The 25658-nt window shown below is 54.6% G+C and overlaps 9 protein-coding genes across 9 annotated transcripts; 5 read left to right on the forward strand and 4 right to left on the reverse strand.

The window, feature by feature from the left end:
* Positions 1 to 253: 253 nt before the first annotated feature.
* On the forward strand, positions 254 to 3554 carry BO97DRAFT_447680 (beta-glucosidase; the record flags this gene model as incomplete). Its single annotated transcript, XM_025698796.1, has 4 exons — positions 254 to 317; positions 522 to 1240; positions 1290 to 1541; positions 1591 to 3554. 4 exons carry the CDS (start codon positions 254 to 256, stop codon positions 3193 to 3195), a joined length of 2640 nt encoding a protein of 879 aa, XP_025556482.1. The 3' UTR covers positions 3196 to 3554.
* A 43-nt stretch (positions 3555 to 3597) lies between these two features.
* BO97DRAFT_359078 (class I SAM-dependent methyltransferase) lies at positions 3598 to 4694 on the forward strand. The gene is made up of 2 exons (XM_025692304.1): positions 3598 to 3820; positions 3894 to 4694. Exons 1-2 carry the CDS (start codon positions 3628 to 3630, stop codon positions 4646 to 4648), a joined length of 948 nt encoding a protein of 315 aa, XP_025556483.1. The 5' UTR covers positions 3598 to 3627; the 3' UTR covers positions 4649 to 4694.
* Positions 4695 to 4947: 253 nt separating this feature from the next.
* Positions 4948 to 7090, forward strand: BO97DRAFT_474376 (SIS domain-containing protein). Its single transcript, XM_025700319.1, has 2 exons — positions 4948 to 5711; positions 5770 to 7090. Exons 1-2 carry the CDS (start codon positions 5271 to 5273, stop codon positions 6658 to 6660), a joined length of 1332 nt encoding a protein of 443 aa, XP_025556484.1. The 5' UTR covers positions 4948 to 5270; the 3' UTR covers positions 6661 to 7090.
* Positions 7091 to 7993: 903 nt separating this feature from the next.
* Positions 7994 to 8978, reverse strand: BO97DRAFT_334735 (nicotinamide/nicotinic acid mononucleotide adenylyltransferase; the record flags this gene model as incomplete). Its single annotated transcript, XM_025691410.1, has 3 exons — positions 7994 to 8278; positions 8332 to 8608; positions 8683 to 8978. 3 exons carry the CDS (start codon positions 8976 to 8978, stop codon positions 7994 to 7996), a joined length of 858 nt encoding a protein of 285 aa, XP_025556485.1.
* A 2690-nt stretch (positions 8979 to 11668) lies between these two features.
* BO97DRAFT_333503 (HECT-type E3 ubiquitin transferase UFD4) lies at positions 11669 to 17437 on the forward strand (the record flags this gene model as incomplete). The annotated part of the gene is made up of 7 exons (XM_025691362.1): positions 11669 to 11967; positions 12030 to 12118; positions 12182 to 12840; positions 12895 to 14497; positions 14545 to 16980; positions 17032 to 17181; positions 17241 to 17437. The coding sequence occupies 7 exons, from the start codon at positions 11669 to 11671 to the stop codon at positions 17435 to 17437; spliced, it is 5433 nt and encodes a 1810-aa protein (XP_025556486.1).
* A 429-nt stretch (positions 17438 to 17866) lies between these two features.
* On the reverse strand, positions 17867 to 18592 carry BO97DRAFT_328203 (PaaI family thioesterase; the record flags this gene model as incomplete). Its single annotated transcript, XM_025691330.1, has 2 exons — positions 17867 to 17893; positions 17981 to 18592. Coding segments are annotated over 2 exons (639 nt in total), but the record flags the coding sequence as incomplete, so codon positions are not given.
* Positions 18593 to 20537: 1945 nt separating this feature from the next.
* BO97DRAFT_419578 (uncharacterized protein) lies at positions 20538 to 20840 on the reverse strand (the record flags this gene model as incomplete). Its single annotated transcript, XM_025696571.1, has 1 exon — positions 20538 to 20840. The coding sequence occupies one exon, from the start codon at positions 20838 to 20840 to the stop codon at positions 20538 to 20540; it is 303 nt and encodes a 100-aa protein (XP_025556488.1).
* Positions 20841 to 21627: 787 nt separating this feature from the next.
* mak5 (ATP-dependent RNA helicase MAK5) lies at positions 21628 to 24111 on the reverse strand (the record flags this gene model as incomplete). The annotated part of the gene is made up of 3 exons (XM_025693215.1): positions 23828 to 24111; positions 22535 to 23776; positions 21628 to 22482 (listed from the first exon to the last, which is right to left on the reverse strand). Exons 1-3 carry the CDS (start codon positions 24050 to 24052, stop codon positions 21628 to 21630), a joined length of 2322 nt encoding a protein of 773 aa, XP_025556489.1. The 5' UTR covers positions 24053 to 24111.
* Positions 24112 to 24268: 157 nt separating this feature from the next.
* BO97DRAFT_380689 (tRNA methyltransferase TRM7) lies at positions 24269 to 25653 on the forward strand (the record flags this gene model as incomplete). The annotated part of the gene is made up of 1 exon (XM_025693216.1): positions 24269 to 25653. The coding sequence occupies exon 1, from the start codon at positions 24331 to 24333 to the stop codon at positions 25651 to 25653; it is 1323 nt and encodes a 440-aa protein (XP_025556490.1). The 5' UTR covers positions 24269 to 24330.
* Positions 25654 to 25658: the final 5 nt, after the last annotated feature.

Below are 25658 nucleotides of genomic sequence, written 5' to 3' on the forward strand. Positions count from 1 at the left end.
GCCTCATAAAAACACCTACATCAGCTGGACGCCCCCGCACTCTGGCCACCACAAATAGACCGTGGATCAGCCACCGGACCTCATCCCTTGTTGGGCGCGGAATGGCGCGGACGGCTGCTATTTTCAGCAAGCAACGCGCATTGCCTCGGTCTGCTCATGCAACTCATGCAGTCTAATACTCGGAATCCCTGTAGACTACTGCTCAGAGGCCTTTGAATCACTTGTTCATTCAGAAAGGATCGCTGAATTCAAAATGTCAACAGCAATGTTCTGCAATATGATTGGCGTTGACTCGCAGTTTTCATATGTCATGATATGTATAGGTCGCATAGACTCTTCATGGGGAAGGCCTTGTGACCGAATGCCCCTGACTAGATTTGAGCCTACGAAGAATTGATAGTTATATCTTTGGCAACCCTGTCGGTTCTTGTTGGTTGCTGCGCGGCTTCTCTGTATGCCCTCGTACTCTGGCTCTAAGACATCGACAATGATTCCTGTCTGGCAACATCTTTCTCTTCTAGCTCTTCTCCTTCCGGGATACTTTGCAGCCGACCACCATCGCCGTGATGATGCCGAAGCCTACTCGCCCCCCTACTACCCGACCCCGCCTGGGGGGTGGATCTCCGAATGGAGCGCCGCATACGCCAAAGCCCAAGCCGTGGTGAGCAACATGACCCTCGCTGAGAAGGTCAACCTCACCACCGGCACCGGAATGTACATGGGTCCCTGTGTCGGTCAGACAGGAAGCGCACTCCGCTTCGGCATACCAAACCTCTGTCTCCAGGACTCCCCTCTGGGTATCCGGAACTCAGACCACAACACCGCATTCCCTCCTGGAGTGACGGTCGGGGCCACCTGGGACAAGGACCTGATGTATCAGCGTGGGGTGGAGCTGGGCGAAGAAGCTCGCGGGAAGGGTGTGAATGTCCTCCTAGGCCCCGTGGTCGGGCCGATGTTTAGGAAGCCACTGGGTGGACGCGGCTGGGAAGGCTTCGGGGCTGATCCCACGCTGCAGGCGATCGGTGGCGCAATGACGATCCAGGGCATGCAAAGCACTGGTGCGATCGCCTGCTTGAAACATTATATCGGCAATGAGCAGGAGATGTATCGCGAGACCACGGCGCTGACCCAAGGTTATTCATCCAATATCGACGATCGTACTCTGCATGAATTGTATCTGTGGCCATTCGCGGAGGGAGTGAGGGCCGGAGTGGGCTCTGTAATGACGGCGTACAATGATGTGAGTCTGTCTGGATGAGCGCAGAAATTTACTAGGCTGACGAGCACAGGTGAACCGCTCTGCAAGCAGCCAGAACAGCATGCTTATTAACGGCATCCTCAAGGACGAGCTGGGCTTTCAAGGCTTTGTCATGACCGACTGGCTCGCTCAGCAGGGAGGCGTTTCTTCTGCCCTAGCCGGACTTGATATGGCCATGCCGGGCGATGGTCGCATCCCTTTGCTGGGGACTGCGTACTGGGGATCGGAATTATCAACAGCGATACTCAACGGAACTGTTCCATTGGATCGGCTCAATGATATGGTATGATTCTTTCGTTCTCGTTGCTGCTTTTATGCTAAGCCCTTCCAAGGTGACTCGGATCGTGGCTACCTGGTATCAGATGGGCCAGGACAAGGATTACCCTCTGCCCAATTTCTCTACCAACACCCTCGACAAGACCGGTCCTCTGTATCCGGGTGCCCTCTTCTCCCCCACGGGTGTCGTCAATCAATTTGTCGACGTGCAAGGCAACCATAACATCACGGCGCACGCCATTGCTCGGGACGCCATCACTCTCCTCAAGAACGAGAACGGCACCTTGCCCCTCAAACGTAGCGCCTCCCTCAAAGTCTTCGGCACCGACGCTGGTCCCAACAAGTCAGGCCTCAATTCCTGCAGTGATATGGGCTGCGACCAGGGCGTCCTAACCATGGGTTGGGGAAGCGGTACTTCACGCCTCCCATCCCTCGTCACGCCGCAGGAAGCCATCGCCAACGTCACTACCTCCAACACGACGACTTTCTACCTGACTGACAGCTTCCCCGCCAACTTGGCCACGCCATCCCCCTCCGACATCGCCGTTGTCTTCATCAATGCGGATTCCGGCGAGAACTACATCACCGTAGAGTCCAACCCAGGGGACCGCACCAACGCAGGCTTTAATGCGTGGCACAACGGCAATGCGCTCGTGCAGGCCGCTGCAGCCAAGTTCTCCACGGTGGTCGTGGTCATCCACACCGTCGGCCCGATCCTGCTCGAGTCGTTCATCGACCTCCCCAGCGTCAAAGCGGTGCTCATCGCTCACCTCCCCGGCCAAGCGGCCGGGTATTCACTCACCGACATCCTCTACGGCGACACCAGCCCAAGCGGCCACCTGCCCTACACCATCCCCACCTCGGCATCCAACTACCCGTCCTCCATGAACATCATCACCTCTCAACCTCTCTTTTCCCAGATCCAAGACTGGTTCGACGAAGGACTGTATATCGACTACCGCTACTTCCTCAAAGCAAACATCACCCCCCGCTACCCCTTCGGATACGGCCTATCGTACACGACCTTCAAGTATTCCTCCCCTGCTCTCACCACCGTCACCGAACTAAGCACCGGATTTCCCGCCGCAAGATCAAGCAAGGCCTCCGTGCCAACCTACCCCACAACCATTCCCGACCCGAATGAGGTCGCATGGCCCAGCACCCTGGATCGCATCTGGCGATACCTGTACCCGTACCTCGATGACCCCGAGAAGATCACCAACACCACTACCTACTCATACCCTTCCGGTTACTCCACCACGCCGCAGCCCGCCCCGCGCGCCGGAGGCGGACAGGGCGGTAACCCTGCGCTGTTTGACACGGCGTTTGAGGTCGCGGTCACAGTTACCAACGCCGGTAGGCGGAGTGGGAGGGCTGTCGTGCAGTTGTACGTGCAGTTACCTGGCGAGGCGGTGCTGGGCGTGGATACACCCCAGAGACAGCTGCGGGCGTTTGCGAAGACTGGAACCCTGGCACCCGGGGCGAGTGAAGTAGTCAAGTTGAGCGTGACGCGTAAGGACTTGAGTATTTGGGATGTTGCGGTGCAGGATTGGCGGGTGCCGGTTGCTGGGGATGGCGTCGTGTTTTGGGTCGGGGAAAGTGTGGCGGAGGGGGATTTGAAGGTGAAATGTGTGGTTGGGGGCAGTTGTGAGGTTCTTTAAGGGGGAATTGTCCTAAGGCTCACATATGATGGTATCAGGGAACCTGATCGTTCGGTGATGTGTTGAAGGAGCATATGTCAAAGTATATCATATCGCAATAATTGTCTAAGTTGGAAAGGATATAACCGGTTTCTTTTCAGAGCTCGAACAGGAGATTTGAACGAATAAGGGGCGCAGTTTTCAAAAGACTGCCTCAAGAGACTGGTCTAATTAATTGCTAAGATTGGAATTGAGCCCAACGAAGATCCAGCCTGTGGTGACGGCCGAAGATAAGAAGCGGCGGCGGGCGGAACGGAAGAAGGCAGCACTTTCTGCGTGCCTCAGGCAGCACGTTATCGCAGAATTCCGCCCCGGGCGGATCTCTCGATCTCCACGCGAATCTTCTCCCTTCCTTCGGCCCAGCTCAACATTCCACACTCCATTACCACCATCATGTCGTCTCGATCTCTCTGGAGGAGCTTGCAAACTCAAACAAGACGGCGATTGGCCGTGCCCGAGACGCCCTACCGTTGCTTTTCCTGCACACGACAAGCCCAGGCTCAACCGCCCAAGCCGAACGCCGACGATGAGCGCTTCACGCATTTCGGCTTCCAGAATGTCCCGGAGTCGCAGAAGGAGTCCATGGGTAAGATTGCCGACTCTCTACCCAGCTTACGGGCTTGCTGCCACAGTTACTGATTGCATTCCGTACTTTCTAGTGAAAACCGTGTTCAGCTCGGTTGCCTCGTCCTACGATGTGATGAACGACATGATGTCGCTGGGCATTCATCGGCTGTGGAAGGACCACTTTGTGCGCACGCTAAACCCGGGGTCGGCGCTGCCCTCGCGCGACCACGACGCGGCCGGCCGCGGCTGGAACATCCTCGATATCGCCGGCGGGACGGGCGACATCGCGTTCCGCATGCTGGACCACGCGACCAACATCAACCACGACACGGCGACGCGGGTGACGATCGCGGACATCAACCCGGACATGCTGGCGGAGGGCAAGAAGCGCAGCATCCAGACTCCCTACTACAACACAAATCGCCTGGACTTCATGGAGGGCAACGCCCAGAGCATGCCCTCCATCCCCAGCAACTCGGTGGATTTGTACACCGTGGTCTTCGGCATCCGCAACTTCACCGACAAGCAGGCCGCCCTGAACGAGGCGTTCCGCGTGCTCAAGCCCGGCGGTGTCTTCGCCTGCATGGAGTTCAGCAAGGTCGATAACGCCCTCTTCAACGCCGTCTACAAGCAGTGGAGCTTCAGCGCCATCCCCCTCATCGGCCAGTTGGTCGCCGGCGACCGTGAGAGTTACCAGTACCTCGTCGAGAGTATCGAGCAATTCCCCAGCCAGGAGGAGTTCCGCGGGATGATCCAGAAGGCTGGGTTTATGATCCCCGGCCGCGGGTTCGAGAATCTCACGGGCGGCATTGCGGCGATTCACAAGGGGATCAAGCCGTTGAATTGAACATAAATATTAGAGTTGGGCAGAGCAGGGGTTTTGGGGGTGGGGGGGCATGTAACTGTAACATTGGGTATATCTGACAATGTATTATTATTATTATTAATCCTCAAGTAGTAGGATCCGTGCACTGCCTAGAGATAGACTCAACATCCGCGGCAATGGTGTGATAGCGGCTGATTCGGACGACCAGCCGATGGAAGGAATGCCCTCATCGGGACAATTGACTGGCTCACTGCATCGTGGCGGGGTTACTCTGCTGAATCTCCAATCTCTCTCTCTGCCTGCAGGTTAGTCTATCGTATCTAGGCGCTATTTTCTCTCCGGATCATTTTCTGTTCTGGCTAGTCTAATCTCCGACGCGACAACATTTCCGGGCCGGGCTGTTATCTGAAGCTGTGCCTCTTCCGGTCCCTCTTTCGCCCCTCCGCATTTTTCTTTCTCTTCCTCCCCTCCCTCTCTCTCTTTCTCCTCTTCTTCCCCCCACCTCCGATTCCGATTCCCCTCTTTTCTCTCTACTGGCTTTTGTCTGGGTTCTCTTTTCCCAGGCTTCTTCCTGGGAGAAGACGCGGTTGTTCGTCTTTGCACAGCCTTTTCTTTCAGCAAGCAGTCAGAGAATGCTACCGCAATGATGGGGCATCTCAAGCAGCATTTCCCCGTCCCGCTCTCTCCCGCCGCCACGCCGCTCTCCCACGCATCTCCCGCCGCTCACGATGATTTCCTCCTCTCCATGACTCCTCCGGACCCCTCGGATCTTGCCCTTTCGGCTGCTAAGGTCACCTCCGGCGCAGTATCGACCGCCATCCAGGTCATTTCCACCGAGCGGGCGGCCTTGGCGCACCTGGAGCAGATCTACCAGACCGATGCTCTCGCCCAGGAACACCTCGTGCGCGCCGTGAGCCAGATCGTGCGCACCATTCACCATGGTGGAAAACTAGTCTGCTGCGGTGTGGGCAAGAGTGGCAAAATCGCCCAGAAGTTGGAGGCCACCATGAACAGTCTCGGAATATACAGTGCTTTTTTGCATCCGACAGAAGCCCTCCATGGCGACCTTGGCATGATTCGACCAGTAAGATAATCCGAATTCTTCCAAAATAGTGTCTGGCTAACCATGCGCCGTCCTTCAGCATGATACCCTTTTGTTGATTTCCTTTTCCGGGCGTACCCCGGAACTTCTACTGCTGCTCCCCCATATCCCGTCTACTGTTCCGGTGATAGCCATCACCTCCCACATGCACCCGTCTACCTGCCCTCTTTTGTCCTTCCACCCTTCAAATATGGGGATACTTCTACCCGCCCCAATTCACGAGGATGAAGAGTCCTCGATCGGCGTGAGTGCTCCTACGTCGTCCACCACGGTAGCTCTGTCGCTGGGAGATGCACTGGCTATCGCCACGGCTCGACGACTGCACACCACGCCCGGGCGGGGTCCGGCCGAGATCTTCAAGAGTTATCACCCAGGCGGTGCCATTGGGGCTGCTTCCATGGCTTTGACGCCAATGAGCATGTCCTCGGCTTCTAGTACCTCCACTCCATCCGATTACATGCCAACCCAGCAGTCCATCGCCTCGTTCCCCCAGACGGACAGCAAGGGCAGCCAGCGACCACGCGTTGCTGATATGTTGACTTCCCTTGATCAGATCCCCAAGGTCTCTGCATCCGGTAAGATCCGGCTCTTGGACATTCTCCTTACAGCCATCCAACACCCTCACGCAAAATCATGGGTCTTCTTGTCCCCATCGGAGATTATTCCTCCCCGACACCTGCGCTTCCTTTCCCAGAGCAACTACGTGGATATGCATGTATCGTCGTTCGTCGACCTGGGCCTCCCCTTCAGCGTGTCTCGCAAGGACTGGCTTCAAATCCCCAGCTCCAGCACCATCGATGACGCCCGCCGACTGGCGTCCGAGGCGAATGCCTCCGCCAGTACGCCGGTGGTTGTTATCGCACTGATGCATGATGACGAGTGTCTGGGCGTGATTGAGGCCGAGGATCTCTGGAATGACTGTGATGATTAGCTGTGCTATTTCCTTCTTGCCTTTGTGTCCGCAAGGTCCTCATGGCAAGATCAAAATCTGGCGACGATGTATACGACTGATGTTTGGGTATTCATGGATTATAAATACCTTGGGTTTTTTTCCCCTTCTGCTTCTTGCCTTCTTCGACCTCTCTTCTCTGTGATATTTTGTCATAATTGTGATCTATATCCTCTTTGAGCTATTTTTTCTTTGCGATGCATATTATTGTCGATATGTTTCTCTGCATGCATGCATGATGTCTATATGCAACTCGCTTTTCGCGTTCGAGAGGAAGGGCGACACTAATCTTGCAAACTCTGTGTAAAGGAAGCCTGCTTTGGATGCTTTACATATTAAACCTCGTCATTGGGGTACCTCTCATGTTCTTTTAGATTTCGTCGTTATTATTATACCCGAAGGATTAAACCTGGGGGACCTCGGTTCCCTATCATTGTTTCTTATCTATGCACATATTTAATCTCAGGACACAGATTACATACATGACATAGCCGTTGGTTGTGCTGCCAGCACGGGTCTTGATACTCTGCTTTCATGGGTTTATGAAGCGAGAAACGACACCAGTCTATGCCTGGTATTTATATTCTGCTTTCAAGGGAGTCATGATGCTGGCAACGACAACACTCTCTATTGCGTGTCGCCTACAGCGCGAAACTGCTTGATCAGTGTGACGAACAACAGAAAAGGAAAAAGAGAAGGATGATGGTATTAGATGACTCTATGGTATGTATGAATGGTATCTTTGAGGACAAACGAAACACGAACAGAGAACACAACGCATTAATCGTGACAGTTGCATCAGAACGCCTCTGATAGAGGATGAAAACAAAAGGCCAAGTCCCAATTGCGTTGGAAAAAAAAATGAATGAAGAAACGGCATGGGGCAACAGGGATCTGAGAACACTTTGACTCGCTCGTCGTGAGGAGGTTCGGTACACGTGCAATCATTACCCGGGAGTTTTGCTCACTTCGCTCCCCTCTTTTGTGGATCGTTCATCGTACACTATGCCCGTGCTCCGGGCGCTTTTGATCAGGAGACGGATGAAGAGGGATAGCGATAGGTGCGGCGGGAGAGGTACACCACTGAGCGGATCTAAGGGCAGATGCGAGGACGTGAGCAAGGGCAAGATGACGGGAAGGCGAGGCCGGCCCGCTGGGTGGTGAAGTCGTCGTGCAGCTGTCTCTTCTTTTCTCATTTCCCCGCCCGTCTCCATCTTTATGGTCTTGCCGTCTTCTAATTGGATGAGGAGAACGGTTAAGATGCCAGGGTGTATGACTCAAACGTTTTGGTGGTGGGGGACCCCGGAGTTCATGTTCATCCTGAGGAACCCGGGTCCTGCCGGCTGTTCCCCTTGTCAGACGCCGTCGCCGCCGCGGCAGTCCCGTCATCCTTGTAAAGATTGTGCTGCTCGATGTAGTGGATGACGGGGACGGGGATCAAGTATCGGACGCTCATGTCGCGACGCAGGAAAAGGCGAATCTTGGTGCTGCTGACGTCATTCTGGATGAGTTGCTGGATGACATGGATATTCTTCTTCCAGGTTTGGAGGGCGGCGAGGGCCTCATCGATGTCTGTTCCGCTGCGTTCGACGATGAAGGTCTAATGTAAAGTTAGTTTTGATTTAGCGGTTGGTGGTGAGCCGGAGGACATACGCCGTATTTCCCGAGAATGTGATCGAGATCCTTCTCGCTCCAGACACCCGGCGTAGACATGGTGTGGACCAGATCCGCGCCGGCCAGCAGGGCGATCTGGATGGGCTTGCGTGTACCGTCGCTACCGGCCTCGATGCCCTGGCGAACGGTGTTGATCTCGTGGTCGAAGTGGTCCAGCACCACGGCCGTGGGCTGGTATTCCTTTTGCGTGGGCTCCCAGGTATCCACCATGAGCCAGTCGGAGGTTTGATCCACAGCTAGCTGGCACATCGCCACTCTAGATATGTGTGTTAGCTTCGTCGTCTCTTCTCTATCTTTTTGGTTTAGGAGAGTGTAGTTGGAAACGCATACCGATGCTCCGCATTCGCCAACCCAGCTTTGCGGTAGGCGTCCGACACCGGCGACAGATACCCGCCGACGATCTCAAACTCGGTGCTGAACTTCACGTAGTCGGCGGCCATCTCGAACATCCGCAGGTGCAGGTACGTGATCGGCGAGAACGACCCGCACGCTACCAGCAGCAACGGCGTCTTCTCCGGGTCGTCCATTCGCCGCTTCAGGCGGTGCTCCGGGAACGTGTAGTCTTGCATTGGGGCGGGGGGTAGCGGTGGGGGCGTGCCCAGTACGTCGTCCCCTGTGCCTGGCATCGTGCTGGTGTCGGTCATGTTGTGGGTGTGTGCTCTCGCGGATGAGAGCGGGTTTGGTTGGTGGATTTGGTTGAATGGCGCGGGTACGTCTGTCTGTATGGATGCGGTGTCTTCTTGGATGGATGCGTTTGGTTTTGGTGGAGGACTGGGGGTATAGTGGGATAGACTGGAAGGGACGGGAGAAGAGTTGTGCTGAGATTGATTGAGGTAGGATAAACTGGAATACTGTGGATGGATGGATGGATGGATGGATGGAGGATGGATGATGGATGATGGATGGATGAATGCGGGCGGCGGCGCAAAGTAAAGGCGATTTAGTCAGCGTGGGGGAAAGGAGTTCAAAAACCGGCGGCGGGGCGGGGAAAACCGATGGCACTGCGAAAAAAAAAAAAAGACCAAGTCGGTCGCTCGGTGTGAGCAACTCGTGATGATGTGATCCTCGGTTCCCAATTGGGGAGATTTCGCCGCGGGGGGTTTGGAGTTGGTTTTGATAAGGAGGGCACACGCGAGAGTTCGGTGTTTGTTATGAGATCGATTGAGCTGGAGGGTGCTCTTTATAAATGATTGTAGTTAAATACTTGATTTCTTATGGCTGTAGTTCTCCCTTGGGGCCTGTTTGCTGCCTACAGGTATCTTTCTGCGTACAATCCTCGGACATCGGCCTGTTTCTAGGCAGCGATTCCTCCGAAGTTCGAACTGAATGAGGAGGGCATTCATTCCCCGAGCGGACTAAGTTGAATACTTACTGAGGGGAACTTCCCCCACTTTGTTTCTCCGAATTGCACATCCTCTCTGTAGGTAGTCGTACAGTACCTACATCGTACCCCATGCATTACTCTGCAGCCCCTCAGTCTTATTCTTATTCTTCACAAGATCCTGACTGGTGGTCGCCTCTTGTCATTATCTTGCCAGATGCATCTTCCTACTTTGATGATCCTGGTCATGTCTCGTCTTCTTGGACCCAAAGCCAGTGTACTAGTTGACTACCCTTGCTGCTTAGATCTCCGGCATCGGTCACATCGGTCACCTTCCCTGTAAGGGATATCAGCAACCAGCCACGATTAGAGCTATGGCGACGGTCGCAATGAGATATCCCATGCAAGACTGAGTTTCGGTAGGGACACCAAGAATGAGGCTACATCTATCTCCACAGCCAATGCGGGCGATAAGGACCCCGCGCGCTGATGCAGTCATCCGCATGGCTGCCCCTTGCGTCTTCCGGTACGATGAACTCAGGTGCGCTCGGGGTCGGATTGCGTGCTTCAGAGGCAGTAGAGCTATGAGTCTGCGTAATGTAGGCGGTGGCTCGTAGGTGAAGTGATGACGAGGAGGCAATTAGAGAATCGTGGGGTTGAGCGACCGTAAAGGATTGTGAGGGATTCTAGATCCATACATAGCTCAGAAGATGATCGGAAGTATATCGGGCACAGGCTTAGGTGTCGATAAGCTCGAGACCCGCCTTATTGACCTCGATATCATCCTAGATTGACACGGACAGCTATTAAATGTCTTGCAGATGGGCAATAACCAAGCGTACTTCTTCGTTCAGTTCTACATGCAGTCTGGCCATCGACACGATGATTATCGTCATGTAGTACTGATCTCGTGAGAGATGGTTATGTTAGTAGCGATCGGTCTCGGTTGCCCTTGGAGTGTCGAGTCAGCAACAATGGATACCGATGAATACCAGCAACAACTGGAACTGACCTCACCATGAACATCAGGCCTAGATCTTGGACTGCTGTGCAGCGGCATGAATATGTCTGGTCAAGGCGGCGAGGGTGATATAGTTGCACTTTGGTAGTCTGTGGGTGTCCGAACTGCCATCACCGCCCGGCACCACCACGTCAATCGATCTTCCCTCTTCCCCCCATCCATTCCATTTCCACCTTGCCGTCACCCCCGACTTCATCCATCAACTCCCTCTCGCTCTCTTGCATTTCTCTCTTGCTCTCCAACATCTTCTTCCCTGTGTGACTTCCACTTACAGTCTCCTACCTACACGTCTTTTTTCTTCTATTCTCTCCCCATCCTGTTGAACTCCTTGTCTTCCCCCCATCACTTCAATCCACCCGATCGGCTCTCACCGAAACTCACACCCCGGATCGTCCACGGATACCCAGTCCATCGCCCACCCACCCCGGACCTCTCATTCACTCACGGTCAACAGTTCCGACAGTGACGGATGGCGGGTTGAACGGCGTCGATTGACGAGCGAGCCCTCCGTATCTAGCTCTGGTTAGCAATCGACATATGGCCAAACAAAGGCCCAATTCTCACCGCCAGGACCCTCTAGAGGACGCTTCCGCTCTTCCCTCCGCTGAACTCTCCACCTCTGCCGCCAGGTACATATCACACTTCTATTGCCCTTTTTGATCCCTCTCGCCGTCACTTTTCTCTATCGTTTCTGGCGTCTGGATCTCAGTCCTGGATTTCCCCCCCTGTTCCTCGCGACTAGTGACTTCCGCAAGCTGCAATACATCCTCACAGCTAGTATAGCGGTATCCGCGGAGGGGTGCCGACGAGCTGTGCATGTGGCCGAGTCCGTCGACCCCGTGTCGGTTCGCTTGATCCGACGGCCGCTATAGTTTTAAAATCCTCCTTCCTGCACCGTCATTACGGCCCTATTCTCCTGTTCACTCCACAACCCGCATCACCTTTCATCATTTCCTGGAAGTGAATCCCTTCTCATGTCCTCCAGGGTCACTCGTTCTGCTGCGAGACACGCTGCAGAACCTCACCCGTCTACCAGCGCCGGTTCCTCTCCTACAAATCCCGCCGCTGGTCCGGCGTCGATTCGGAAGCGCAAGGCCCCCCGTCCTGATCAGTCTGTGGGAACCTCCGAACAAGCGAATCCCTCCTCCACCCCTCGGAAGAGCAAACGACAGCGGCGTGCGGCGTCTTCTACCCCGCCAGCACCCCAAGCGGCTTCCACTGCGGCCCACCGTCGCGGCACACGCCATCGTCCAGCGACTATGTCCCAACCGGGGTGAGCCAGACCTAGGATCGCGTTTGTATCACAGAGAATATACTGACGGCATATCCTTGTAGTTCATCCTCGCGACCCACGGAGGAATCGTCAAAGGCTCACGTCTCGCCTCCATCCCGACGAAAGTCTAATAAGAGCGGAAGATCAGAGGGTAAGGGCGGAGCTGGTAGTGAGCAAGAGCGAAGAACGAGGACTGACACTGCCCCTACCACAGATCGTACCCCGACCACTCAGTCTCCGGCCCCCCGGCAGAAGAAGCGTTCTCCCAAAACTGACTCCGATGTTCTCATGAGAGAGGCCGAAGAGGATCTGGAGGAGCAGGAGCAGATGGAAGAAGAACACGAATCCCCTCCGATTAGTGATGACCATGAAGGCACCATTCCATCGGCCCTGGACGAGGACGACGACGATGACGACGATGACGACGATGCGGACCTCTTCCACAACAGTCTGTTCGGGGCTCGAGGTCATCTAGGTCTTCAGAGCACCCTGCGGGCCCTGACCGGTATGATGTCCGGCATGTCTTCGCGCTTGCGCGACATCCTGAATAATTTGAGGATGAAGGACGACCCGTCCATCCAGCTCATCGCCCTGCAGGAGCTGTCGGACCTTCTGTTGGTTTCAAACGAGGACAACCTGTCGGGTCAGTTCTCGCCGGACCCATACGTGAAGGAGTTGGTCGCTCTGATGCAACCGAACGATTTCGGCGAGGAGAACCCGGAGATTATGCTGCTTGCATGTCGCTGCTTGGCTAACCTGATGGAGGCCCTGCGTGGCTCAGTGGCTAATGTTGTATATGGCGGGGCTGTTCCGGTCTTGTGCCAGAAACTCCTCGACATTCAGTTCATCGACCTGGCCGAGCAAGCTCTTAGCGTAAGTAGTGTTTCGCCCTTCTGATGATTGTGCGCTAACCAGGTATTGCCTTAGACTCTAGCGAAGATCTCGGTCGACTTCCCGGCTTCCATCGTGCGCGAGGGCGGATTGACAGCTTGTTTGACTTACCTCGATTTCTTCCCTACGAGCACGCAACGTACGGCTGTGACAACAGCAGCCAATTGCTGCCGCAACCTGCCCCACGACTCCTTTCCTGTGGTTCGAGATGTAATGCCAATTCTTCTCAATGTGCTTTCGAGCAATGACCAGAAGGTGGTGGAGCAAGGTTGTCTATGCGTCTCGCGAATTGTCGAGAGCTACAAACACAAGCCGGAGAAGCTGGAGGAGCTGATCGAACCCGCCATGCTGAAAGCTGTGCTTCGACTGCTCTTGCCGGGAACCACCAACCTCATCGGACCGCATATCCACACTCAGTTCCTGCGTGTTCTAGCAATCGTGTCGAGAGCCAGCCCGAAGTTGTCTGTCGAGTTGCTCAAAATGGACGTGGTTGACACTTTATATCAAATCCTGACCGGTGTATCTCCTCCAGCCAATTTGGGTGACACGGCCGTGAGAATGGACAGTGTCCTGGTCATGCAAGCATTGATCCATCGCCCCAAGGAACAGGTCCTCGAGACTCTGAATGTTATCTGTGAAATCTTGCCCACTGTGCCCAGTCGGCATGTTCCCCAGTTAGAAGGGTTGATCGGCGTCAGCGGCGCATCTAAGCTTCCTAAGGCGCAGGAGTCTGCTGAGCAACGGCGCGAGTTGTTGTTGGGATGCAAGACGGAACTGAAGCGCTTCGCTATGATACTCCTGCCAACACTGACCGATGCTTACTCTAGCACTGTCAACCTGGAAGTCCGCCAAAAGGTTCTTACAGCCCAACTCAAGATGCTCCACAACCTGGATGTCGGGCTCATCGAGGATGCTCTGAAGACGGTGCCGTATGCGTCTTTCTTGGCAGCTATTCTTTCCCAGAACGATCACCCCACTCTGGTGTCGCACGCCATTCGATGCGCAGAACTTCTTTTCATACGACTGGAACACGTCTATCGGCATCAATTCCACCGCGAAGGCGTTATCTCGGAAATTTTCAAGCTTGCCCAGGAGCCATTGTCCACGAACAAGCAGGAGAAGCAAAGTGGCGGCGCCTCAACTACGCAGGACGCATCTAAGGAGGAGAAACCCGCCGCGGCAGTCCCCGCCAAGGATGCTTCTGTTGTAGGCTCAGATGATGAGGATGGACAAGATGACGACGAAGGCGAAGACGACTATGATGAGCAGGATGACGAGGATGATAATGACGACATGTCTGAAACCTCGTCTTCTGCTTCTGGCCAACTTGTCGCTACTAAGATCGCCAATGCCTTGAAAGATCTCGTTACCCACAACGCCCAGGGATTTGTCAGCCAGTACGAAGCTAGCCAGGGCAAAGATATGCGAGACAAAGCCCTAGAGATCCTCAAAGAACTGCAGAGCCTCGCTTCGGATATCGAGGCCTGCTATTCGGGCGACGGTGATGATGAAGGCCTCTCCTTATTCAAAAAACTGGCGACGTACTTCGACGGCGATGCATTGGAGAGTATCACCAGTTCCGAATTGCTGAACTCTGGTATCATCCAGGTGCTCCTAGGTGTTTTCGGGGATTTTCAATGTAAGCGACTTGCCCCTTGCCTGCTGATCTGTGCTTACTGTATTCAGCCTCATCCATGCGCGAGGCCCGCGCCGCTTTTCTGCAAGCCTTCATGGGGTCGACCATTTCAGAGAAGGCTCAGAGCCAGAGTACCGCAACCACCCCCTTCAGTGTGCTCATTCAAAAATTGCAGGATTTGCTCAGCAGGACTGAGCACTTCGAGGTCACCACCGTCAGCCACAACTCACTCGAGAACACGCGTAGCAACGCCGCGTACATGCTTGGGAAGCAGCTTCGATTGAAGCTTGTAGCAGATGATGACTCGGACATACCTCGAACCTACCGCAACATCATGGTGTCGATCCATGCCATTGCAACCTTCAAAGCCTTGGATGACTTTTTGCATCCGAGAATCAGCTTGACCGATCGACCAAGACTGTCTCGTAACCACGAATCGATCCTTGCGCAGCTTGCCAATGCGAATGCAGCCCGGCTTCGTGAGCATCTGGCTAGTGGAGATAACGCCAGCAGCGATAGCCCCCAGCTGCCCCGAACGTCGACTGGTACGAGTAACACATCTCGCCCCCGAGAAACCCTCACGGGTGCGACTGAGTCCGAGTCGAGGTCTAGACGGTTCGGACGTCCGGAGGCCGCTGCCGAAAGCGAGCATGACAATGAGCCACTCGAATGCGCAGACGAACGACAAATGAGCGACGACGAAGACCATGAAGATGATGGTGACGACGAAGAGTTGAACGCCATCGTGGACGATCTTGATGAAGACCTTTCTGACGACAATGCTCATGACCCTACTGCAGTCAACATGGAGGTTGCATCTTCCGGCAAGGTCACGGCTCGCAAAGAAGACGGCACCCGCGTGGCCACACCATCGCAAACACCAGCTTCCAAATCATCAACGTCGGCGCCAGGACCCGCTCCGAATCCTTCGTCTGGCAGCTCCTTGGCCACAGCAGGCCGGCCATTTTCTTCATATGCAGCTGCCATGGCCTCGACTCCTACCGACTGGCACATCGAGTTTAGCATTGATGATCACCCTGTGTCTAGCGATACTACCATATACCGTGCAGTGCATCACAATCGTCAACAGGTCGATCCGAGCGTAAAGAACGTTTGGTCAGCGATCCATACAGTCAAGTTTCGACGAGTTCCAGGTCCTCCACCTCCAGAGCCCTCCACCATTGCCCAGGGAGGGTCTAGCGCCGCTGGTCAAGCGGAGGGTGAGGAGATGCCGGCCTCTCTCAGCCAAGGCCCCACGACAGCGAGAATCCTTCAGCTGCTGCGTGTCTTGCATGAGATGAATGCCACTCTTGATGATATCGTTGCAGAAACTAAAGAGCTGGTTGCGCTGAAGCCTGAGCCGCTGGCGCAATTCATTAACACTAAGCTGACCGCTAAGCTCAACCGTCAATTGGAAGAGCCCCTCATCGTGGCGAGCAGCTGCCTGCCGACCTGGAGCGAAGACCTTGCTCGTCTCTTCCCTTTCCTGTTTCCGTTTGAGACGCGGCACTTGTTCCTCCAATCCACCGCATTTGGCTATTCGCGCGCGATGATGAGGTGGCACAACTCACAAAATGGAGACGATAACCGCAATGATAGCCGACGCGATGATCGGCCCATCCTCGGACGATTGCAGCGGCAAAAGGTGAGAATCTCCAGAACCCGTATTCTGGAGTCCGCCATGAAGGTGATGGAGCTCTACGGGTCGTCGCCTAGCGTATTGGAGGTCGAATACTTCGAGGAAGTCGGCACCGGCTTGGGCCCTACGCTCGAGTTCTACTCCACGGTGTCGAAGGAATTCTCGAAGAAGAAGCTCAAGATCTGGAGGGAGAATGACTGCCTTAGCGGCGAAGAGTACGCCTTTGGCCAGCGCGGCCTGTTCCCCGCACCCATGAGTGAGGCCCAAGCCGCGTCGGAAGCCGGCAAGAAACAGCTGCACCTGTTCAAGATCCTCGGAAAGTTTGTTGCCCGTTCAATGCTCGACTCTCGAATCATCGACATCTCGTTCAACCCTGCCTTCTTCCGTATCGCCGATAGCTCGTCTTCCGTCGCGCCGTCGCTTGGGACTGTGAAGGCCGTCGACCAGGATCTGGCCAATTCTCTGTTGTTTCTGAAGCGCTTTGCCAATGCGAAGAAGGCGATCGAGGAAGACAGGGGATTGTCGGCCGCTCAGAAATCCCAGGCTCTCCAAGCGGTTGAGATTGGCGGGGTCAACGTTGAAGATCTAAGCCTGGATTTCACCCTGCCAGGCTATCCGGCCATTGAGCTGATTAAGGATGGCTCTAACATCCCGGTGTTGATTGACAATGTGGATCAGTACGTGGACCGGGTGGTGGATATGACCTTGGGCAGTGGTGTTCAACGTCAAGTCGAGGCCTTCCGAGCTGGTTTCTCCCAGGTCTTCCCTTACTCGGCTCTGCGGACATTCACCCCCAAGGAACTGGTCATGCTATTCGGCCGCGCCGAGGAGGATTGGACTATTGAGAGTAGGTTATCGCCAACATACTGTCGAAGCGGCTTGCTAACCCTGATTCTAGCTCTGATGGACTCGATCAAAGCCGACCATGGCTTCAACATGGATAGTCGGAGCGTGCGAAACCTGCTGCAGACGATGAGCGAGCTGAACCCGCAACAACGACGTGACTTCTTGCAGTTTGTGACGGGCAGCCCCAAACTGCCGATTGGTGGTAAGAGATCTCACTGACTGGTTATGCTGATCCACTGCTAACGTGTATGTACTTTATAGGCTTCAAGAGTCTCACACCGATCTTTACCGTGGTCTGCCGGCCCAGCGAACCGCCGTACACTCCCGACGACTACCTGCCCAGCGTCATGACCTGTGTCAACTACCTGAAGCTTCCCGACTACAGCAGTCTGGACAGGCTTCGCGAGCGGCTGTCTGTTGCCATCAAGGAAGGTCAGGGCGCTTTCCACCTCTCATAGGCGGGTGCTAGCGTTACGTGAGGCTCAAAAGCTAGCGTATTGTTCGATACAGCAGGGATTGGTTTGTTGATGGAAAATGACCCGGACCAACTGCATGTGTTCTATTCTTTCTTTTCTCAGTGAGCATTTCTGGGTCCGAGTGACTTCGCATGTGTATTTTGACGGGAAAAGGAGTTGCCTGGAGGTAATGCTCCGTATTGGTCCGATTTAGATAGAAATGCAAATATGCCGATTGTGATGATAAGCAGGTGTGTAGTCAGTTGCTACAATGGGTTCAATATGTTGAGATCTATGTCTATCTGTGTAGTCTATGTCTATATCTATTCTGAGTATAAGATAACGCCGGGTATTATCGCACTCGTTGGTGGGTATTGCACCAACTCTATCAACCATGAGTGGTCTTCAGCAACCACTCCCAGAAGGGGGTCTTCAATTCCGATACAACGGCACCATTGACTAGGTGAGAAGTTAGCCATCTTTCTTCAAGCTCCCAGTCCCAACCTCCAACGCCTACACAAACCAACTCCGAAGGGGAATGCTTACCTGCGCAAACTTAGGCTCAACAAACAACGCCCTCGCCTCCGCCACCAAGGTGCCCTCCTCCTCCTCCATCTCCCCTTGCCCTTCCTTCTTCTGTGAAGGAGACAGAACCCTCAAAGACCCCTGCACCCAAGCCTTCCGCCCCTCAACCCGCACCGTCTCCGCCCGCAGCACATAAACGGAATCCGGCCGCGCCGGTGCCCGGAAATCCACACTCAGATTCGCCGTCATCCCCACCCCGCTCCCAAACGAGCCCGCCACGCACCGCGCGAACGTCTCATCGAACATCACAGTCAGTAGGCCGCCGTGCACGTACCCCGGGTGTCCGTTGAGCGTGCTGCCTAGGTGGAAGAGGGAGATTGTCTCCGCTTGGCCTTGGGTTTGGCTTGCGCCGGTGGTCTGAGTTGTGGTCTGGGATGAGAATTGGGAAGTAGGGCTGCTACCGCACTTCATCCGCGTGAACACGTACGGCGGCACGGTCACCTTGTTCGCGCCCGACAGGGTACCCGCTACGAAGTGGTTTGCGCGGTGCGTCTGGTGCATCGAGAGGTGGGGGCGGGTCTCTGTGTAGGTTTTTGAGGCGCGGAGGCGTTGTGTTAGCGGGTGGGTTTCGAGGGCTTTTGCGATTTTTGCTTCTGCTTCTGCTTGTTGGTCTGGGGATTGGGGGTGGTTGTGGCCGTGGCTGTGGCCGTGGTTGTGGGTTGGAGGGAGGTGGTGGTATGCGGGTGCATGTTCCGGGGTCGTTGCTGTTGCTGTTGCTGTTGCTGTTGCGGAAGCCGAAGTTGAGGGTGCGGTGCGGAGGGGCCGGCTTTGTGTTTGTTTTTGGATCTGAGTCTGGGTTGCGAGGGTTGGGAGGGATGGGAGGTTGTTGTAGCCTCGGGGCTGGGATAGGAGCCGGGTTAGGGGTCTGAGGCGCGGGAGGTGGGACATTTTGATCGATCGGTGGTGGTGCGCTGTGCTTTGCTTTTGAAGTGGTTTGACGGGCGTATGTGTGTTTTGGGGACGAGTGTAAGGTGTATTCGTGGGTTGACTCTGGTAGCAGTTTAACTGCGATGACTCTGGTTTTGCTGTTCGGTCTTTCTTATCTGATTGCGAGAATGGGGGATAAGGAGTGAGTTGAGGATATGCTGATCTGTATCGTGCGATGGCGATGCGATGCGCTGGGCTGAGCTAGGCTGTACGTACCTTCCAGACACGTCCGTCTTCTCGTGGTGTATAGCTTGTGAAGATCTATCTTGCGGAAAGAAAAAAGGAAGAAAAAGCCTCCATCCCAACCGGTTCATCGGAGTGGATCTTGCTTCCCATCTCGGTAAGCCCACGTGGAATCGACCCGATGCTGCGGGTGGAAACCGCCAATGAACCTTGCAGGGGAGATCCACATCTGGCCCGAATTCCGAGTGAGGCGGGTCTCGGTTCGGCATCGCAAGTGGGCGGAGAAGTAGATGAGGTGAATGAATGTTCTTCAGCGGCGGCTGACTGACTGACGTATTATGGTAAGATTTGAGTTAACAAGTGTCTATCACTGATCAGCAAATCTGCTTATGAAGATGGAGTACAATAGGACCGTGTCATTCGAGATTTGAGAATACATCTCTAACTTCACTATTCATACTATCACAATTCAAACACACTACAACAACGCAGCCGTTCCCCATTTTCAACATGCACCTGCTTCTTCTCCCGCGTATCACCGCAGCAGATCCGGCCGACTCAAAGCCCATGCACATCCAGCATGGCCTTGGCCTTCTGAATCTCCTCCAGGTTCAATCTTGAAGGATTATTTATCAAGATTGTTGGCGCTGCCTTTGTTGTGAGATGCTTAGCCTACTTCAGCTTTGATTATGTCGAGAAAGAACCATGGACACGACTAGACCATTTCAAAGTGTTGTAGCACTATCAGTAAGACCATTCCTGACAGGATAAAGGCGAGGAGTACAGTGATGTACATAGACATGCTCAATTCATTATCGAAAGGGTGAATCGGCGAAGTTCGTCAACGCTCACTCAGGACTTAATCGATTGCTTACTCCTCAAGATCTACCATAACTAAATCTGGGATTATCTCTCATGATATATGCAATCAATCCGCGATATCCACCCACATAGCTGCTCTATCCCATGTCTTATGCACCAATTTAACACGCCAACGAATCAACGAAAAAGAATGAACATCCCAAGAATTCGAGGTACAGACATAATCTATATGCTCGCTCTCCACGAACGCGGCATCCAAGTACATAATGACAATAATGACCTCGGACTTTCATGCCACCATCTCTTCAAGCAACCAAAACGAAGCCTTCCCGAGTTCTCATGTAATCGATAAGTCGTCTACTTAGTCCAGAGCCCCTCAAGTCTTGACTCGTCACCGGTAACGCCGGCGCACGATACGAATGATTCATCTCAACATGGCGAGGCAAGTCTGGGTCAAGAATAGCCGCCTTGCCAATCATCACAAAGTCACAGCCGGCATCCAACGCATCCGCTGCCTGCTGCGCAACCATGATATGTCCGGACGTACCGACACGCACTTCCCCACGCGGTAGTTCTGTGAAGACGCTTAGCAGGGAACGGCCGAAATACGGCTCTTCCGCCGCCGGCTTCCGATAATCCCAGACAGCGAGGTCAAGATAGTCAATGGACTGCTCACGGAGCGGAGCGCCCGAGCTACAACCTCGCGCATCTCCACCAGGGACACGCCGTATCCGTACCGCTCCATTGAGACTCGCAGGCCGATCTGGAAGTCGCTGCGGCACGCGGCGCGTATCCCATTGATGACCTCAAAGAGGATATGGGAGCGATTCTCTATGCTGCGGCCATAGTGGCCGGTGCGACGGCTGTATTTAGGCGACAGAAACTGCATCTGTATCCAGCCGAACGCTGCATGAACCAACCTCCACATCATCGAATGCCGCGCGTTCCGCACGTAACTGAAAAGCGGCTGCCTCTGGTGCGAGTCTGCAACGCCCTGAAGCTACTTGCTAAGAAACGTGACACTTTGCAAGTCAGTCCGCCACGGCGTTGCGCTGAGGCTGGACTCAGCTCGCGGCAAGACAGCTTCTTTAACCAGTTCTCATGAAGGTAGATGAGTTTGTGGTTAGATGAAGTGCCAGAAGAGATGAAGACCCTGGCTTGTCGATAGTGGAAGCAGCCATTCTGTACTGCATGTACTGTACAATGGCCCGCCCTTTGGCCACGGCTGACCGTTCAGCTTACAGGATATCCAACTACTAGCTACCAAGTCAGGTCTCCACTATCGACTTCAAGCTCAATCCAGCTGAACTGCTGATATTTCATTTCTATTCATGCCATTATGTCTTATCAACCTTCAATCAAATTGAATGGTGATTATCGATAACTGTGGAGATGGAGACGAGTTGGAGACAATTGAGGTCCCCAAAATCTAATAGACTATGTTTTGACATTAAACACTCTTTATTCAATAAGCGAGGCATATTCCAGTGAATTCGTGTCTTCTTCTCCATTCCATAGCTATTCTCTTACGTGGTGAACGGCTCTCTATTTCAAGCAGAAGAACATCCAAGGATGTTTCAAAGACCAGTGTAAGGGATAATATAAACGAGAGCATAGCCAGCACCTGTATATGACGAAACTGTACATGTCTATATACATTATGATTTTGACCTTGATCAGAACTGCAGCGCATCCACCTGCCCCAAGAACGAACTATTGCCCTCGCCACGCAGCAAGGCCTCGACATCGACCCGTCCCGACGTGAGATACCGCTCACTCACTCCCACGTTCACGCGCTGCGACAGCAACTCCCTCAGCTCCGCCCTCATGCTCGCCATCTCACCCTTGCTGACCTCTCCAGCCTTGCGCTGCCGTTCCTGACGGCCGCGACCACGGCCCCGACCCCGACCCGCAGACTCGTCGAATTCCTCACTATCGTATTCAACGCCTAGGTCTTCTGCGGCGTTCCGTAGCCAGTTGTCCTCGGCGGAGATCTTCTCTTTGGCAATGGTGGAGTCCGCGATTTTAGCTGCCAGCTTGACTCGAGGCTTGACACGGCCGACAACCCGGCGATCTAGCTCTAGAGATTCGAGAGGCACCTTCTTGCCATTTGCCATGTTGGCGTGCACCTTGGCCGCCAGACGGATGACACCCTGCATCTCCTCGGGTGAACAGATGAGAACACTCTTTCCAGAGGCACCGGCACGAGCCGTACGTCCGGAACGGTGTACGTAAGTGTCGGCGGCGCGGGGAGCATGGTAGTGGATGACGAAGTCGATTCCCTTGATATCGAGACCACGCGCGGCAACGTCGGTGGCTACTAGGATCGAGCTGGGGTCGGAGGTGGGAGACGAGAAGCGTTCCACGGAACGCAGACGTGCCTTTTGCGCCATCGAGGAGTGAAGGGCCAGAGCGGGGAGTTGGAGATTCTGAAGGAACTGTGTGAGACGACGAACAGCCGAGATGGAATTGGTAAAGACCAGGGTGCGGTGCTTGGGGTGGTAGAGAAGTAGCGTGTAGAGGAAGAGGTCCTGAATCCTCAAGTTAGCGGAATTCATACATGATATTGTCATTCATTCTTACCTTTTCCATCGCCGCGCATTCAACAATTCCTTCCTTAAGGCCTTCTGCCATCTGCGAGACAGGGTTCACATCAATGAACTTGGGCTTCTCTTCCCGGAAGTTCAGCTTCTGCAGAAGATATTCCATGGACTCCTTCTTGTCCATAATATCGCCTCCTGACCAACGTCCTTTACCAGCAAGTTTCTGTTGCAGATCCCGATGGAAAGTTGCGGAGAACACCAGGGTCTGTCTCTCCATCTTGTCTTCTCCCTTCTCTTCTTTCTCTTCGGTGTCGAAGTCTCCATCCACCACGCGGTCAAGAGTAGTGATAATCTCGTTCGCTTCCTTGAAATGACCTTCACTGAGCAGTCTGTCAGCCTCGTCAATCACAAGGAACTTGATACGCTGCATCTTGCGGATCATGCCCTGGCCCGTGCTCATAACCTCCCATACTCGACCAGGCGTACCGATGACGATATCTGCACCGGTCAATACGCGCTGCTGTTTCTGCAAAGACAGACCTCCGGTAAGGAGGGCGATACGCGCATTGGCACCCGGTGCTTGCTGAATCAAATCACCAATATGCTTTGCCAACTGATGGGCGAGTTCGCGAGTGGGCGAAAGGATAAGAGCGATAGGATCCGTGTCTTCCTTCTTCTTTTGGCTGCCATTGCGTAGTTGCGTGCGCTTGTTCTCTAGATAGTGCTCAAGAATCGGGATACCAAAAGCCAAGGTCTTTCCGGAACCCGTCGATGCCTTTCCTACCACGTCATGACCGTCCAGAATCGGAGGAATGCAGGACTTCTGAACCAGAGTGGGCGTAGAGAAATTCATCTTGGAAAGACCGGTGAGCACCTCCGGAGAAAGCCCCAAAGTCTCCCATTCAGAGATATCAACACCATTATCGTCTTCCTCATCCTCGAGAGCTGCAAAGGAGAGACCGGACTTGATGCTTTTGTCCTCTTGATTCGGGGTACCCTTTTGTTTCGGCTCGGCCTTCTGCTTCCTTGCTTCTTTGGCCTCCTGACGCTTCTTGTCTCTCTTCTCTTTTCTCTTGTCCTTGATTTCCTGCTTTTTGTCCTTCGCTGGGGCCGCGGTCTCGTCTTGTTCGCCGTTCGGCTCGTCCGTAGTTGGGGGCTCGGGCTTGTCCGTGGTCTCGTTATCGCTGAACCCGGCCCACTCGTCGTCGAACTTGGCTTCTTCCTCTTGCTCCTCTGCGGTCTTTTTCTTCAGAATCGACTTGCCCGGTTTGCCAGCCGCAGCCTGCCAAGGTCAGTTTCTTTCTGAGCTATGAACGCCAGCTCGGGAATATACCTTGAATCTGATCTCACCGCTTCCCTTGACGACCTCCACACCGTCGATTTCCTCCAAGCCGAAGAATCCTCCGGCATCCTCCATCCGGTCGGGTAGCGCGACCTCCTTCCAGTTGAGGTCATTCACGGTGACAACACCGCTGTCGGCGTCCGCATTGGCGTTCTTCTTCTGCTTCTTCGCCTGGGCATCCGCGCCCTTGGCATCGCGTTGCCGTTTCTGACCCATGATTAATCGCGGCGACGCTATTTATCAGACAACAAGTGACCTCAGCGAACACCGGAAAGCCACGACAATGGAGAAAGTGATAAAGGGAGCGTGGCCTGCGAAACCTGCGGAAAGAAAAAAAAGCGGCAGAAAACGGCCGCCTTGGGAATCTTATCGCCGCCCCACATGCGAGAGACGACCGAAAGAAATTCCGCCGATTTCCCCTCCATTGCCGGCGCTGGCTTGACACTTCCCACCTCACCTCAATTGCATTACCCGGCCTTCCCTTATCTGTCAGCATGGGTAAATCTTCCAAGGATAAGCGCGATGCTTACTACCGCCTGGCCAAGGAGCAGAATTGGCGCGCCCGCTCCGCCTTCAAGTTGATCCAGATCGACGAGCAGTTCGACCTATTCGAGCACGAGAACCCGGAGAAAGTGACCCGCGTCGTCGATCTGTGCGCCGCCCCCGGCAGTTGGAGTCAAGTGTTGAGTCGGGTGTTGATCAAGGGTGAGAGCTTCGGGCGCCGCGCTTGGGTCGAGAAGAAGCGCCGGGAGAAGGAAGCCCTGGAGCGGATTCAGAACGATAGCAGCAGCGAGTCGCAAGCCGCGAATGACGATGGAACGACAACAAATGAAGAATTGAAGCCGCGCAAAAACGTCAAGATTGTCTCTATCGATCTGCAGCCGATGGCTCCCTTGGAGGGCATCACGACCCTCAAAGCCGACATCACTCACCCCTCCACCATCCCTCTCCTCCTCCGGGCCCTGGACCCCGAAGCCTACGAATCCACAACCACCGACTCTTCGAACACAACCTCCTCTTCTACGTCTCCCACCCCGACCGCTCTCCGACCCCCTCATCCCGTCGACCTAGTCATCTCCGACGGCGCTCCCGACGTGACCGGCCTCCACGACCTGGACATCTACATCCAATCACAACTCCTATACTCCGCTCTCAACCTCGCCCTCGGCGTCCTCCGCCCCGGCGGCAAATTTGTCGCCAAGATCTTTCGCGGCCGGGACGTCGATCTCCTCTACGCCCAGCTCCGCACCGTGTTCGAGAAGGTCAGCGTGGCCAAGCCACGGAGTAGTCGCGCGAGCAGTTTGGAAGCCTTTGTGGTTTGCGAGGGCTTCATCCCCCCGTCCATCCACGACGGACTAAAGGGTATGGAGGCGCTCAAGAACCCCGTCTTCGGCGGTGTAGCGGTTACGGCTCCTACGGCTGCCGGTAACGTAGCCGTCGAGGTTTCGGACGAGACACCAGGTGTACACGCGACATCAGTGCAGGTGAACCATCCGGCCCCTGCCAACACCACGCTCAATGACACCGCGCGGCTGCTCCACCCCGAGTCATTGGCCTCTGCTGTTCCGGAACCGTTGGCTTATAAACCCCTTTCTGAGAAGTTCGCCGTCGAGAACCGCTGGATCCCTCGGTTTATCGCCTGCGGTGATCTCTCCGCGTGGGACTCGGATGCCTCGTACGCTTTGCCTCCGGATCATGTCAGCCTCGATCCGGTGCAGCCGCCTACGGCGCCTCCGTATCGGCGGGCTTTGGAGTTAAGGAAGGAGAAGGGTGGAGCTTATGGAAAGACAAAACTGGGAGCTATGGGTCGGGCATGAGCGTG

The sequence above is a fragment of the Aspergillus homomorphus genome (assembly GCF_003184865.1).
Source record: "Aspergillus homomorphus CBS 101889 unplaced genomic scaffold BO97scaffold_1, whole genome shotgun sequence".
NCBI classification, from domain to species: Eukaryota; Fungi; Ascomycota; class Eurotiomycetes; order Eurotiales; family Aspergillaceae; genus Aspergillus; species Aspergillus homomorphus.